Source organism: Protomyctophum parallelum (assembly GCF_964188405.1).
Source record: "Protomyctophum parallelum genome assembly, chromosome: 23".
NCBI classification, from domain to species: Eukaryota; Metazoa; Chordata; class Actinopteri; order Myctophiformes; family Myctophidae; genus Protomyctophum; species Protomyctophum parallelum.
Window position 1 is genome coordinate 19,187,037 of NC_139715.1, and position 13,885 is coordinate 19,200,921.

At 43.4% G+C, this 13,885-nt stretch overlaps 2 protein-coding genes across 2 annotated transcripts in view; one reads left to right on the plus strand and one right to left on the minus strand.

Annotated features, from left to right (window-relative positions):
* Window positions 1–4,130, minus strand: part of igfbp2a (insulin-like growth factor binding protein 2a) — a 29,000-nt gene extending 24,870 nt beyond the window's left edge. The window contains exon 1 of the mRNA XM_083758882.1: window positions 3,579–4,130. Within this exon, the coding sequence (XP_083615008.1) occupies window positions 3,579–4,074 (496 nt within the window). The 5' untranslated portion in view covers window positions 4,075–4,130. The remainder of the gene's footprint in view (window positions 1–3,578) is intronic.
* stk11ip (serine/threonine kinase 11 interacting protein) overlaps window positions 3,894–13,885 on the plus strand; it is a 74,589-nt gene continuing 64,597 nt past the window's right edge. Inside the window, exon 1 of the mRNA XM_083758867.1 lies at window positions 3,894–4,023. The gene's annotated coding sequence lies outside the window, so the exon portion shown is untranslated. The remainder of the gene's footprint in view (window positions 4,024–13,885) is intronic.

The following is a 13,885-nucleotide window of genomic DNA, read 5'->3' on the forward strand; positions in this document are numbered from 1 at the left end:
CTATGCTGCAATTTTGTTTTTCCTTAAAAGGGAAAGCTATTTCAGGCAGCCTCCGAGTCCTTGACCACATTTCCTGGTGCCTTGTCAGAATTTCTGGCCCTTAAATGCAGGCACAGGCCGGACGAAATCTTCAAATTCGTTCCATGGAGGCAAATCAATTGCGATCCTCCGGCACATTTCTGTATCAGTGCGCTGAAAGGAGAAATTGTGCAAAAGCAAGCCACGTTCATATAGGTGGGGCCTACCGTACACCAAAGTCATATCACAAATATAATATTGAGATACAAAAATATCTCAGCCCCAATTTTCAACCTTTCAACCTTGCGAGCTCCAAAAACAGCACACGGGATCTTTGGTGGGTTTTTTAATCGCCCGTTACATGACTTTCTCACCATGTAGGGCTTTCAAACCCCAGTCGAAGAGAGGCCCTCCACCCCCTGACCTCTCATACCATAAAGTACCTTTCCCTTCCCTTCCAGCACCGTTCGCTCGGCTCAGTGGCGTCGCAGCTATTGTTTGCATTGTCTTCAAGCACCCTTGTCCAGAGGAAGGAAAAAGGGGAGAGAGAGAGATAGAGAGAGATGGAGAGAGAGAGAGAGAGAGAGAGAGCGAGAGAGTGAAAGCCAGAGAAAGGACAAGGAGGTGGGGGTGGGTTATTATGGAACTCAATAGAGGCACGCTGGGATTCTTGGCACGGGTACACATGAAGTCGTCGCCTAAGGGGGAAATGGCACAAATGCCCGTGTTTTGGTAAAGCCGGGAGGGGAGGGATTATCTGTAGCTATTTCAGTCCCGTGGGCTTCGTCTGGATGGCCCCGCAGGTACGGCTGAATGTCTCTGGTAAGCTAACAGTGTTATTTCAGGGAGCAGATGGCACACAAGTTCTTTTCGGTTCAGGGGCAGGTGGGGGGGAGGGGGTTCTTGAATTTTGACAAATAAAAAAAGGGATTTGATTCTGAACTCATCTGTACATTGCTACCATACAACCTCAGCTGTCAAAAGTATTTTCTCCAGCTTGCACGGAATACACAAAGCTTTGTTGTATATTAAAAGACAGTCTGAAACACTGACCCCGGCCTATAGCATATCTTCCCGCCACTTGAGTTGGTATTTCAGTTGATTTTAACTAGATCTTAACAGGTTGTTTTTAGCTTTTAGCTACTTCAGGCAGGGCCCGTGCAGCCAGCCAGAAATCTATAGGGTCAAAGGTGACTTGATCTTTACTGTGAAGACCCCTAGGCTTTGGAATGCCCCACTCATCAAAACAAGTTTGCAGACATACTCATATTTGCTTCAGCCTGAATTAGTGCTGCTTTATTCGAATAGATCCTTGTTTAATTCAGATCATCACACATGGTGTCTCTTCTTGATATGTATTCATAATAAAGCACAACAGACCAGGATAAATATGTACCGGTAAGCATACATTTAAAACGAACTTAGTACTGTAGGTAGGGTATGTACTAGTGTACACAGTAGGTAGGTAGGTAGGTACTAGGTGCTTTATTGTGTACTTTATTATTGCAGAGGAAAACCTCAGAGACATCGAAATATTCATTAGAAATGACTTAATCGACATCCCATGTATCAAGACCCTGCATGAATTAATCTGTGATATAGGAGTCGTGCGTGGCTCATTTCCACTGCAGAGTCCGACCCGAACACGTGTCAATGTTGAGAGGTAGAACTCTGACAAAGAATGCATGTGCACTGCTAACTCTGCAAATGTGTTTAACTTTACAATAATCACTGCCTAAAGATCTGTCACTTGGACAGCACAGTTTATACGCTGAACTTTCTACGGTGTTTTAGCTGATGCACTCGCCCAGAGGGAGAGGGACACTTACAAGTACAGTACAGTACAGTTGTTAATCACTTAAGCCCTATATAATTCAGCTGGACGGCAAGGTCCCCCAGGGGTCTATCGTTGGCACCCTCCTTTTCTCTCTGTTCTCTTTGACGAAAATAGCTGATTTACAAGCTAAGACCTGTAAGCTTCTTTTTTTTGCCAAATGTTCACCTACTTTGGCTGAATGTATGCCTATTATGACAGGCCCAGAATCAGGATACTGGGGTTCAAGTGAGTAGGCTACTAAATTACTGTACAAGCAAACCCTAATGAATACAAAGATCAGAGACATGACAAATCCCTGCACCCTGATCATGATCAAGCAATGAATAGGCATGCAGCCTACATTCAATTAATGGAGAACATAATTATATATTATTTTTTTATTTAGACTGACCTCACACAAACAAACTAATGTGGCACTTTTTCTGGCCCATGTGTGAATTAATCACTTAAACCATATACTGTCATTCTTCTTTGCTAGAAATAGCTGTATCCTGTATCTATAAGCTCCTGGAGCGTGTGCTATTTTGCAGTAGGCCTACTTAGTTTAGACAGTTTTTGGTTTAGAATAGTCATTGGTTAGACCAGTCATTAGTCCTACAACTACAACCTATCTCAAACCCTCACCCTAAACCTAACCTCCCACGGGGCAGCACACCTAAACCTAACCTTAACCCATGTCTAACCAATGACTAGTCTAAACTAAGTATGCACCCCCTATTTTTGCAGAATATTTGCCTATGGCATGGCAGGAATAGGGACACTGCATGGCTCATGTGGTTAAAGCTCCAAACTGGTGGTGATTTATATTTTATTCTAGTGGACGGGCAGCCAAACAATTATTCTAAAGCAACTTCCCTTGGTTTGAATTAGATAATGGTTGCAGCCTTGCATGTAAACATAACCACCCACACCAGTTTACAGTACCTCCCGGTCAAAGCCTAAAGTCCACGTTTCCAATCAATGCAGCATTCCCCCCTCTCTCTCTGTCTTGCCCTCTGTTCTATTCTCCCCCTGAGAAATCTTCAACATTAATATTGTTTTTGTGTAGTGCCCAACAACTACAACATTTGGGGAATTTCCAGGCTGCTAGCCGCGAGGCTATATTATAATAATAAACTCCCCTTACAACATTGTAATGTTGTTACAGTGTTGTGCAGAACATTATTTGAGAGTATTCCTTTCATAAATCATAAGTGGCCTAATCAAAGCTGATGTTAAGGCAGAAGGCACATTTAGATCATATTAGGTCTAGATATACATTATTATAGTTACATTAGACATTAGTTAAAAGGGATAGATCTCATTCTGCAAAATTAGGCTGTGCCCAAGAATAAATGCAATGTTTGATCCCAATTTAAAGAAAACATGTTGGACCTGGTAATAGTTCAATTAATGTATTCATTCATTAGGACTACCTACTACTACTCTCCTGTTGTCTCTTGTACAGCTTGAGCTTAGCCCATAAATCCTACTGCAGTGCTGGGCCTACATAATAGAACTAGAAGTGGACAAAGGCTGCCTGTAACTTGTTGTTCGCTGGTTGTCTAAAAGCTAAAGGTCAAACGAATTTAATTTAGCGGATCATATTTGCAGTCTTCTCTGACAGCTGCATGCATTGGCAACTCTCAGGAACTAAGTGCAACTGTGCAAGCCACTGACGGTTATAGTCTAGACAGTCTCATTAAAAATTGATCAAAGGAAGGGGTTTTTACGGTAAACTGACCGCTGGTGGCTTCCCGGTGCTCCAGGCTCCAAGTGGCGGGCTCGGTGTCCACTTTGTGTCCGCACAGCCCCTGTCCCTGCACCAGTTGCTCCAGGGGAAGGTCGGAGTCGGGCTTTGGGTAGCACCGCAGACCGCTGGAGCATCGCGGGGTGTACACGCCGCACAGCTCGCCCTCTCGCCGGGCGCACACCGGACAGCACCCGCAGCCCGGCTCGCGCACGATCTCCGCACAGGTCCCCTCGGCGGGCTTCGGGCAGAGCGCCTGGCGCTCCGCGGTGCAGCCCGGGCAGCGGAACACCATCTCGGCGGCGGCCAGGGAAGAACAAGCGCCCGCGATCAGCGAGATCAGCAAGCCGCAGCACGCGTACGAGATCACCATCGTCGGCATATCGTGAAGGCTTTTTTGGGTCAAATCATTGAGCGATGGAAAGAAAGGCAGTCCCAGGTAAAAAAAAAAAAAAAAAAAAAAAAAACTAAAGCAAAGAGAAGTGTGCATGCGAACAGGTGAAGCTCGGGGGGTCTACGAGGTCTGCTGGGTCCTACGAACAGCCAGATTCAAATTTGCACATCAGAGCCATGACTCCTCAGTTCCAACTAGAGTGGTGCCCGGGCACTGGCCTACTTGGAACGATGCAAGTTGGAAATGAATGCCCCAGTTATTGTATGTGTCCGTTTTATAGGTTTATGCCGGGCCCATATATGGAGTTCTTGTAACGATGGAAGTCGGAGATCCATGCGACATGCAATACCCATTGTACCCATGTCAATATGGAGATTTCTGTATTTGTTTCTCTGTGTCCTTTTACTCCTATTATATGGAGTTCTATGTCCCGTTGTACCAGTGTCAGAGTATCCGTTCATTATGTCCCGTTGTACCAGTGTCAGAGTATCCGTTCATTATGTCCCGTTGTACCAGTGTCAGAGTATCCGTTCCACCCATCTGTCTGTGTCGTTCTATGTCCCGTTGTACCAGTGTCAGAGTATCCGTTCCACCCATCTGTCTGTGTCCCGTTGTACCAGTGTCAGAGTATCCGTTCCACCCATCTGTCTGTGTCGTTCTATGTCCCGTTGTACCAGTGTCAGAGTATCCGTTCCACCCATCTGTCTGTGTCGTTCTATGTCCCGTTGTACCAGTGTCAGAGTATCCGTTCCACCCATCTGTCTGTGTCCCTTTTATGAGATTTCTGTATCTGTCTCTCTATTCCTATATATGGAGTTCTGTGTCAGGCATGCCCAAAGCAAATATGGAGTGTTGTGATATCAGAACAGGTCAGCTTATGGAGTTCTGTGTCAGGCATGCCCAAATATGGAGTGTTGTGATGTCAGAACAGGCCAGCTCCATACGGACCCTGGGTAGGGGCCCTATCCAGATCGAGGCCTTTTGTGGCGGTTCTGGACAACCGTGGGTTCGACCGACTCGACACCGGCACTGCACTCCCTGTGGGCTGTGGGGGTGTGGAACAAGTGTGTCGATGGGACGAACGGTTCTCGAGTTACGTGCATTACAGCCGTACACATAGACAGAGGGACAGATGTGGTGCATTTATAGATAGATAATACGTGTCCCGAAACTCCACATCTCTTCTTTTTTTTTGTGGCTTTTATTTGATATTTTTTATGACAGGAAATGGGGAGAGAGATGGGGGGGTCTGACATGCCGTAAAGGCCGTCGGGATAGGGAGTCGAACCCACGGCACACTGCCAGACTGGATTACCAGCCAAGGTGCCTGGACCGCTGAGCCACGGCCCAGGCCAACTCCACATCTCTTGTCGTCTATTGTGCACACTGTGTGACTGGCTGCACAAATGCCACCAAGTCACGGTTTTGTATGATGAATGATGTCCGATTATCTCTCTTGTTTAGTGTGTTGTTCGACTGGCTACAGTTGTTTTCACAATCAATTCAAGTCTTGAGGCAAATGTTTCAAGAAGACAAGCCACGTCAAGTGTCATATAGTCTCAAGTTGAAAAGTCAAGTTATTACTGTACAACAAAACACAACTGTCCACTGTGTCCAGTGCAGTAAAATGTTATACATCCTAAAATATTAGCAATGCATGCAACAGTGGCATTTTTACAATATATTTTCTTGCAGTTTTCAAGTAAGCAAAGTGCAAGTCCAACAAGTCATGTCTCAAGAAATACTCTAGAATCAAATAGAAGTTAAATGTCAACTAGGCTAGCCTAGTTATATTGTGACTTTAGTAAACTGACTCAATGAAGCTAGAGTCAGACTTGATGAGTCCAAAATCATGTGTACTGTAGGAGGCCTCTAGGGAGGCACTGGGGACATTATAATTATAAACGTACATAACTTCTTTGACATTGTAGAGTGGAGTCCTGATTTAATTGCCTAAATTATTACTTATGAAAAATGAGGCCTTGAGACACTGTTGGCCCCTGAGAGGACTCTTGGAGGCCATTGGGTACCGTTAATACATACACATAACTGCTTTGACATTGCTACAGAGCCAAGCTCTGATTTAATATAATTAATAGCTAAGTTGTTGCTTATGAAAGATCATGTTTCACCTGAAAGGAAGGCAGTGAGGACTCGGTGCAACAGAGAAAAGAGGCAGTGATGCAGACTTTTTTTCCTGGCTGGAAGACATTGCAATCCTGTTTGTGTTTATCAGTGAGGCCCTTCCCCAAGTCCCAGAATGCACGAATAAACAAACAAACAAACAAAAGCACTATGTCCTTGCGTGGAAACACCTCCCTAGCATGGCTGTCATGTCCATTGACACTCAATTAAAAGTCTCCAGCTGCGACGGGACATAAACGCCAATGTACAGTAATGTTACTGTGCAACGTATGCTGCAATGTTTCCTATCGATCAGCGAGGCCAAGACTTGAGGTGTCGCGCCTCCTGGCCAAACAAGCGCCTATTAACCCCGTCCAGTGCGGTGGGCTAATCGCTGTTTATCCAAGAGTGCAGAAATAGAAACGGAATGTGTAACCTTACACTGCAGCCGAGACGGAATAGTATAGATATAAATGCAGATTATTTTGTTTTGTGGGTGGCCCCTGATTTAATACTATTTGGCCCCATTCACAATCGGCACCTTAGCTGGACTTGGGGTCGGAGGGGGGAAAAAACGCTATATTTGAAGCCGCCCTGTGTCTTAGGGGGGTGAGGTATAGGATGATGCCCGGAGGGGTGTTTGCACACAGAACCTCATATGTCATTTCATGAAACCATGGATGGAAACGGAGAGGTGGAGAAGACTTGGGCGTTTTGGGGCTGGGATTTGCTCAGTGTCTGGGGATGGCCACCAGCTAATAGGCCTAGCAGGCCGCAGTGTCTGACCATGTGTGCAGTGTAATCCCCACCAAGGTCAGTTACTTAAATTGCCCCCCATGGAATTGTAAAGTAAACACAGACTCTGGATAAACTCCACATTGATATAGAGAGGTATGGGAATCATTGATGCACTGTAGGTTACAAGTAAACAGTATACAGAGAGAGTTTTGTACAGTGAGCAGCATCGGATCATCACATTGGGCTCCAAAACCCAGTCAGCAGTGCTTTTACGCTTTAACCACATTGACTGCCTTCCCTATTTTGGGCAAGGTTTCAAAAAATGTCAAAACGTTTAGAAACGTTTCAATACTTTTCACAGAAAGATTAAAAAATATATCTAAAATCTTACGTTATTATTATTATTATTTTAAATAGCAGATCTGCAAGCTGATGGACTATTTTCGCTATTCATCGTACAACAAAGCATAGCTTAAATTCAAATGTCTTACTTTAACATTTATGGCATATTAATATTAGATGATGGGAGTGGAGGATGTCAGAATCTGATTGATCGACTCAGTTAAAACTACCTAGGGCATGGAGTATTGATTCAAAGCTAAACCACTGCTTAGAAAGTCTTCACTAAACATAAAACGTGTACCCTCTTGTCACCCTCAGTCCTAATCTAGCAGTGTCATGCACCTTGCACGCTAATGTGCACCACAGTACATTGATATTTTGGCTCAGTCCAAAAGACGTTTCAAGAAATGCCACCTTTTGACACACCACGTTGATATTTTGGCGCAGTCCAAAAGACCTTTCAAGAAATGTCACATTTTGATTTAAGATTACAATTGTAAGGTTAATTCAAGTATATGTTAATGTCCAAGCTTTGCATTAAATAGCTTCCCTTTTACACTGCCAAGCCTTACATAGTCTTTGGTCTACAACCGCATCTGTTATTTCATGATAACCATTCATAATAATATCAACCCATTACCCATAGTAACAGTGTAATTGTACTGCTAGCTACACATTTTATACATTTTAAAACTAACATTTTGTGCAGTCCAGACTAAAATTGGCCTCGAAAGTTTCTTTTTGAGTAGTTTCAAGAGTCATATCTGCCCATGTACGGATGTGTAGTAGCCTTGGTATAGGCTTCCATATTTATTATTGTTGTTAATGTTGTACTTCTCATCTGACTTAAAAGAGTATTACTTTGGAGATTTACTTTATGAGGTATCATGGATGTATTACTGGCTGTTCTGTAATTTACATGTACGATGTAGCTTTGAAGTTTGGGTATTGAAGTTGCCTATTGGCCAGTTCCCACTTGAAAAAGAGACTCTGACCATTCTTCTGTGCGTTAGAATCTGATCTCAGGTCAGAATGGCACAGATCACAGAAGCAGGCGAGAGACTGACCATGCCGAAACCATGCAGTGGCTCATTGGAAAGCACCCCTGATGTTCTCTGCTCACTTCTCAAACCTTGACAACGAGCGAGTGCATGGTTTTGCTTTTGGTCTTGATTAAAGTTAATTAAAGTTTCCTTTGCTTGGCCCACTGATTGGATAACCAGGGGCGAGAGAGAGAGGGATGGGGGTCTGTGGAAAAGCAATTCATCATCAGATTTATGGCCCCGTATAAAACCCGAGTCATACACTTTAATACGCAGAGCTCTCTCATGCAAGGGCACCCAAACAGCCACATTATTGTATATTTGTTTATTTCTGAAACCATGTGTTGTGAATCCTGAACAAAGGGCACCACACCACTATGTTACACATGTTGTGTGCTCATGAGGGGATTTTAGGAAATCTCCACAATCATTTTATGGTCTAGCAATGTCACACAAAGGACACGGTCAGTTCGTTTTCAAGGGCATTTGTTTGAACTTCATATTGCTTAAGAAGGGGATCATAGGAATTTGGAAAGAAATCACAATGAGGTTTAATCCAGCAGCACACACAGCTGGTTGAGAATCCCCTTCAGCTAATGTTAGCAACATCTGAATGGAAATGTTTACCGAATTACAGTACATAAATCCTACATGGAAATGTTCACATCACAAGTCCCAAATGGAAAAACGTGTGTGTGTGTGTGTGTGTTTGTGTGTGTGTGTGTGTGTGTGTGTGTGTGTCCGTGCGCGTGTGTGTGTGTGTGTGTGTGTGTGTGTGTGTGTGTGTGTGTGTGTGTGTGTGTGTGTGCGTGCATGCGCATGTGTTTGTTTGCTACCTAGCAACAAGGGATGCATGTGCAAATCAGGAAAGTACTTACTTGCATGGTTTATTTGCTCATGCAAATCGCGCTGAAAATTCTGTTTTGAAAGCCACAGTGTAATGTGTTCTCAATTGAAAATTACAAGATGTACCTACTTACATTGTCTGGAACACATTATACGATTATAAATGATCAATGTTCTGAATCCATTTGTAACATTTCAATGTTAAATAATTTTTATCTAATGTATGATAGTTACATTGGTAACTATCTTGTATCTCCCAGTCTTTTCTAGGATTTTGTAGATTTACTGAGATTACTTTTTTATATTTAAGTGCATGGGTCCTGCATTTCAGGGGTGAAAGAAATGTGACCAAAATCACTAAGTATGTTGTTGCTCAAAATGTTCCTTATACAGACTAGTTAGGGTTAGAGGTACTTCAGACATAGTAGGTATTTATAATTACACTGTCTCTTGCCAGGCCCAACCCAAAAGTAATATGCAGTTCAGAAATATTTACCACTTGTTTGCCACTGAACAAGTCATATCAATGTGTGTATTATTGTACACACCACAAAAAAACAACAATATGACTGGATACTGTACAATTATCCCCATTTTTATTTTACTCAATTAAATCCCAACCCAAAAGATGACCTCAACAAGCAAGATGTACACGCAGTTCAGAACTATGTACTTGTTTGTCATTGACCAAGTCTTACTGTACACACCACAAAAAAACAACAAAGAGACTGGATACTGTATAATTTGGCTCATTTTTATGTTACCCAATTAAATCAAGCTGAACGTGGCTTACTCAGCATGCCTGCCAACCCACTATGCACTCAACACGATTGATGGAGCTATGCGATGCGGTCGCAGCTCCTGCTGCGTAAAAATGACCAAACCGGTGACTGCCAGAAAACGGGGCTTTTTATTGGTGCTGTGGCTCGGATATGGCTGAATCAACCTCTGCCAGCTGGCACCTGCGGGTTGAGTTGGTGAGTTTGAACCAAAGATGAGTGCACTGCACGATTGGCTAAATTATGGGTTTGGACCCCAAGCTTGTCTACTTGTGGGTGCTTACAAGATGGGAGTTGGAATTTGGCGTAATGACTCTTCTCAGGATGAAAAAAATCTCATTTGCTTATCCACTTAAGCCCTATTTTTGATACTTTGTTGTACAATACTGCCACATAAAAGTAACTAACATGTTGTAGATCTGATATTGGCCAAATAATGGATGCCAGGTTGAAATGTTGAATCACCGTAAATGACCAATGTATATGAATCACTGTAAATGACCAATGTAGTATTGAATTAGCCTTGCATTGCGATACTATATATTGCGATATACTACTGTGCTGCTCGGGGCATATGCATATTCAATAGGGGAGGATGAAGTCTGGCTGTGCCAGGCTAGAATCACTGTAAAAGACCAAAGTAGCCTAGTATTGAATCACTGTAAATGACCAATGCAGTATTGAATCACTGTAAATGACCAATGCAGTATTGAATCACTGTAAATGACCAATGCAGTATTGAATCACTGTAAATGGCCAGATTCTCTAAAGGGTGATTTATACTTGGTTTGCACGACACGACGCACAACCAAGTACAACTCAGGCATGAGGCTGTGACAGATTGTTGATCTGTACCTACTGACGTGTTCAACAGTGGCATTGTGAATTTGTAATACTGTAATAGCCCCAGTTGATCAGGCTCCCATCACCCAAATTGTGTATGACACGACACTTACAAGGCAAGCCTATATTTCTGTGTGTGTGTGTGTGTGTGTGTGTGTGTGTGTGTGTGTGTGTGTGTGTGTGTGTGTGTGTGTGTGTGTGTGTGTGTGTGTGTGTGTATTCTTGCGTTAGTGCACCACTCAGTGGTTACTTACAGTCATAGCCTACAGTAGAACTATATTAGATCAATGGCACCTCATACAGTATGTTGTCATCTTGGCTACTCGGTTGGTACACATTGTTATAAACTCAACTAACCATAGTGATGCCAGTATGTTGGACTAATTGCACACACACATACACACACATACACACACATACATACACACACACACACACACACACACACACACACACACACACACACACACACACACACACCCACACACACACACACACACACACACACACACACACCCTCACCCACACACACACACACATACACACACACCCACACACACACACCCACACACACACACACACATACACACACACATACACACACACGCATACACATGCACGCACACACACGCATACACATGCACACACATGCACGCACACACACATGCACACAACTATATAATGACAATGCTTTCAACGATCTGGAGTCGTATCTGGGTTCATACTGAGAGTCATACTGAGAGCCGTGTCTGGAGTCAAACTGAGAGCTGTAACTTTGGATACTTTGGAATTGTCATCTCATGCTGTCCATACTCTGTTACTTTTTACTGAACTCTAAATGCGACTCCTTAGCAACTAATAAAGATTCTTGCTGAGTAATATACAACGCATCCTGGAACTTCCTTCTACTTTACAAACGATTCTACAAAGTGGCGAGCTTAGCCAGTTCACGTCTGCGGAGGGGGATTGACGCATCACGTCGGCTGTGCCGAATTGCCAGCGCGTCGCGGGAGCGGGCCGTTTGACCGACGGGTAGACTTTTGCGTCAGCTGAAGATTTTCATCAGAGGCATCAGTTGAAGCTAGAAGTGGCCCCCGTGTCCAGACCAGACGCCTCCAGGCTGTTGCTGTGATGAGATTCTGTCATCGGCTTGATCAACTAATGATGGATTGATCCTCACGCACGCTGCACAGAGGAGGTCTGTATGCTATGTGCCATTCCCTTTCTGCATTTTGTGACGAGGCCTATAGGAGTGATGTTAAGTGGAAGCTTTGGGTGTATGTATAGTGATAAAAAGCGGCATGGTAATCGTGCACGCTCTGTCCTTGATTTGCGATGTGTGGGGCGTTTGGCCATAAAAGTTCAAATTCATTGTGACGGACTACCGCCCTGGGTAGCCCGTAGTGAAAAGGGACATTTTGCTAGGGACAGTTTAAGGTTTTTGTGACGGGGAAAGAGGGTGTCCTATTGGTGTTCATATTGAACGTATTTTGTAACTTATTGGGTTGTGCGCGCGCTGTGTTAGGACAACTCTAAAATGGGTGGTTCATATTGGACGAATGAGATCATATTTTGATCGTGTGTTAATGACGCGCTGTAGGCAATGGTGGAAATGGTTGGCCAACGTTATATTGTTATATTGTCTTGCGAGTGATAATAGTGGTGTTAATGATATTGCTAATAGTAGCTATTATGTATGCACACTATTATGTGTGTTCATGCCCTATTGGCATTAAACTCTGGTGAATGAGATCTCTGTAAATAGTTATTGGGGGGATAGACCTGTACGTGATTCCATACACACTTAAAATACTGGGTTTTTAAACTAAAGGGGTGAATGACCCGAATTTAACCCTGCCCCTGGTTTAGTTTGGGACCTCACACATGCTGGGTTATCTTAGCCCATGTCCCATCCATCCATCCATCTTCAACCGCTTATCCGTAGTCGGGTCGCGGGGGCAACGGCTCCACAAGAGCGCTCCAGGCTTCCCTCTCCAGGGCAACATTAGCCCGTGTGCTGAGTTGAATCAATTCAACTCATGTGTTGTTAATTTAACTCAATGTAGTGATTATAATTGACTATAATGGCTGAACGAAATTAACCCAGCATGGTGGTCATGGAAATATCCCAGGATTTTGGATTTTTAAGTGTGTATGATTCACAGGACCTGTTTATTTATTTATTTTATTATTATTGTGTCCTGCGCCCACAGCCAGGCGTTTGTGTGTGAATAGGGGCCTTTGTCCCTTTGCTGCCCCAGGGTCTGGCTGTGTGACTAACATATATTAAAAGGGAAATAAGAGAAGAAAAAAAAAAAAAAAAAAAAAAAAAAAAGAAACAGGAAACATTTCGGGAGTGGCAGATTTACAGGGTCGCAGTACAACTCAATTTGATGTGCTGTGGACTTGTATGTCTGCTATTTCTCTGGGTTTCTAATGGTTCGATTGCTTGCTAAATGTAATTACCGTTATAAATAAAAAAAAGGAGGGGAGGAAGGAGAGAGCTTCCTACGGCTGCACTGCAGATTGGGTAATTACCGAGTGGTTGTGTGATTTTGCGATGTTGTGGTTTTGGGGTGCATTAAGCATAGGAACACATGCCCAACATTGTGAGATTCTTAAAATTTTACAATGAAATATGAGCCAATCTTGGACGTTTTTAAATAACCTATGAGCCATCACAATGAATGGACGTTTTTCCCTTGAAGTGAACACAAAACACTGTGTGACCATTGTAATGCATGGGTTGTCCTGGGTGTAATAAAGACAGACCAACTTTGAATGATTATAGTGTGACATATAGACAATACCAGGCACTAATCTACAATTGTATGCTCTGTGTGTCTGAGGTATAGGACCGGCGAGAAGCCTAGAGGACCACACATTCCACCTTTGGAGACCGCAACCCCTGGGCATTCAAACACGCTGACATCACCCCGCTGTCTACTGCACTGGCCTCACGCTGAACAAAGAACCTGCTCTTCAGACACCCAGGTGGACTGAACATGTGTTGATGTGAAACTGAGAACAATATTTGATTCATATACACATTGTAAATGAGGTTCAGTGGTTGATTTTTCACAATACAGCAGTATTTGCAGGAACGTCAGCAGTATTCTCAGCAAAGGGGTGGTGCTGGGTGGGTTGTTGCCTTATAATAAAGGTGGTGGCAGTTGTATTAAATTCAAGTAT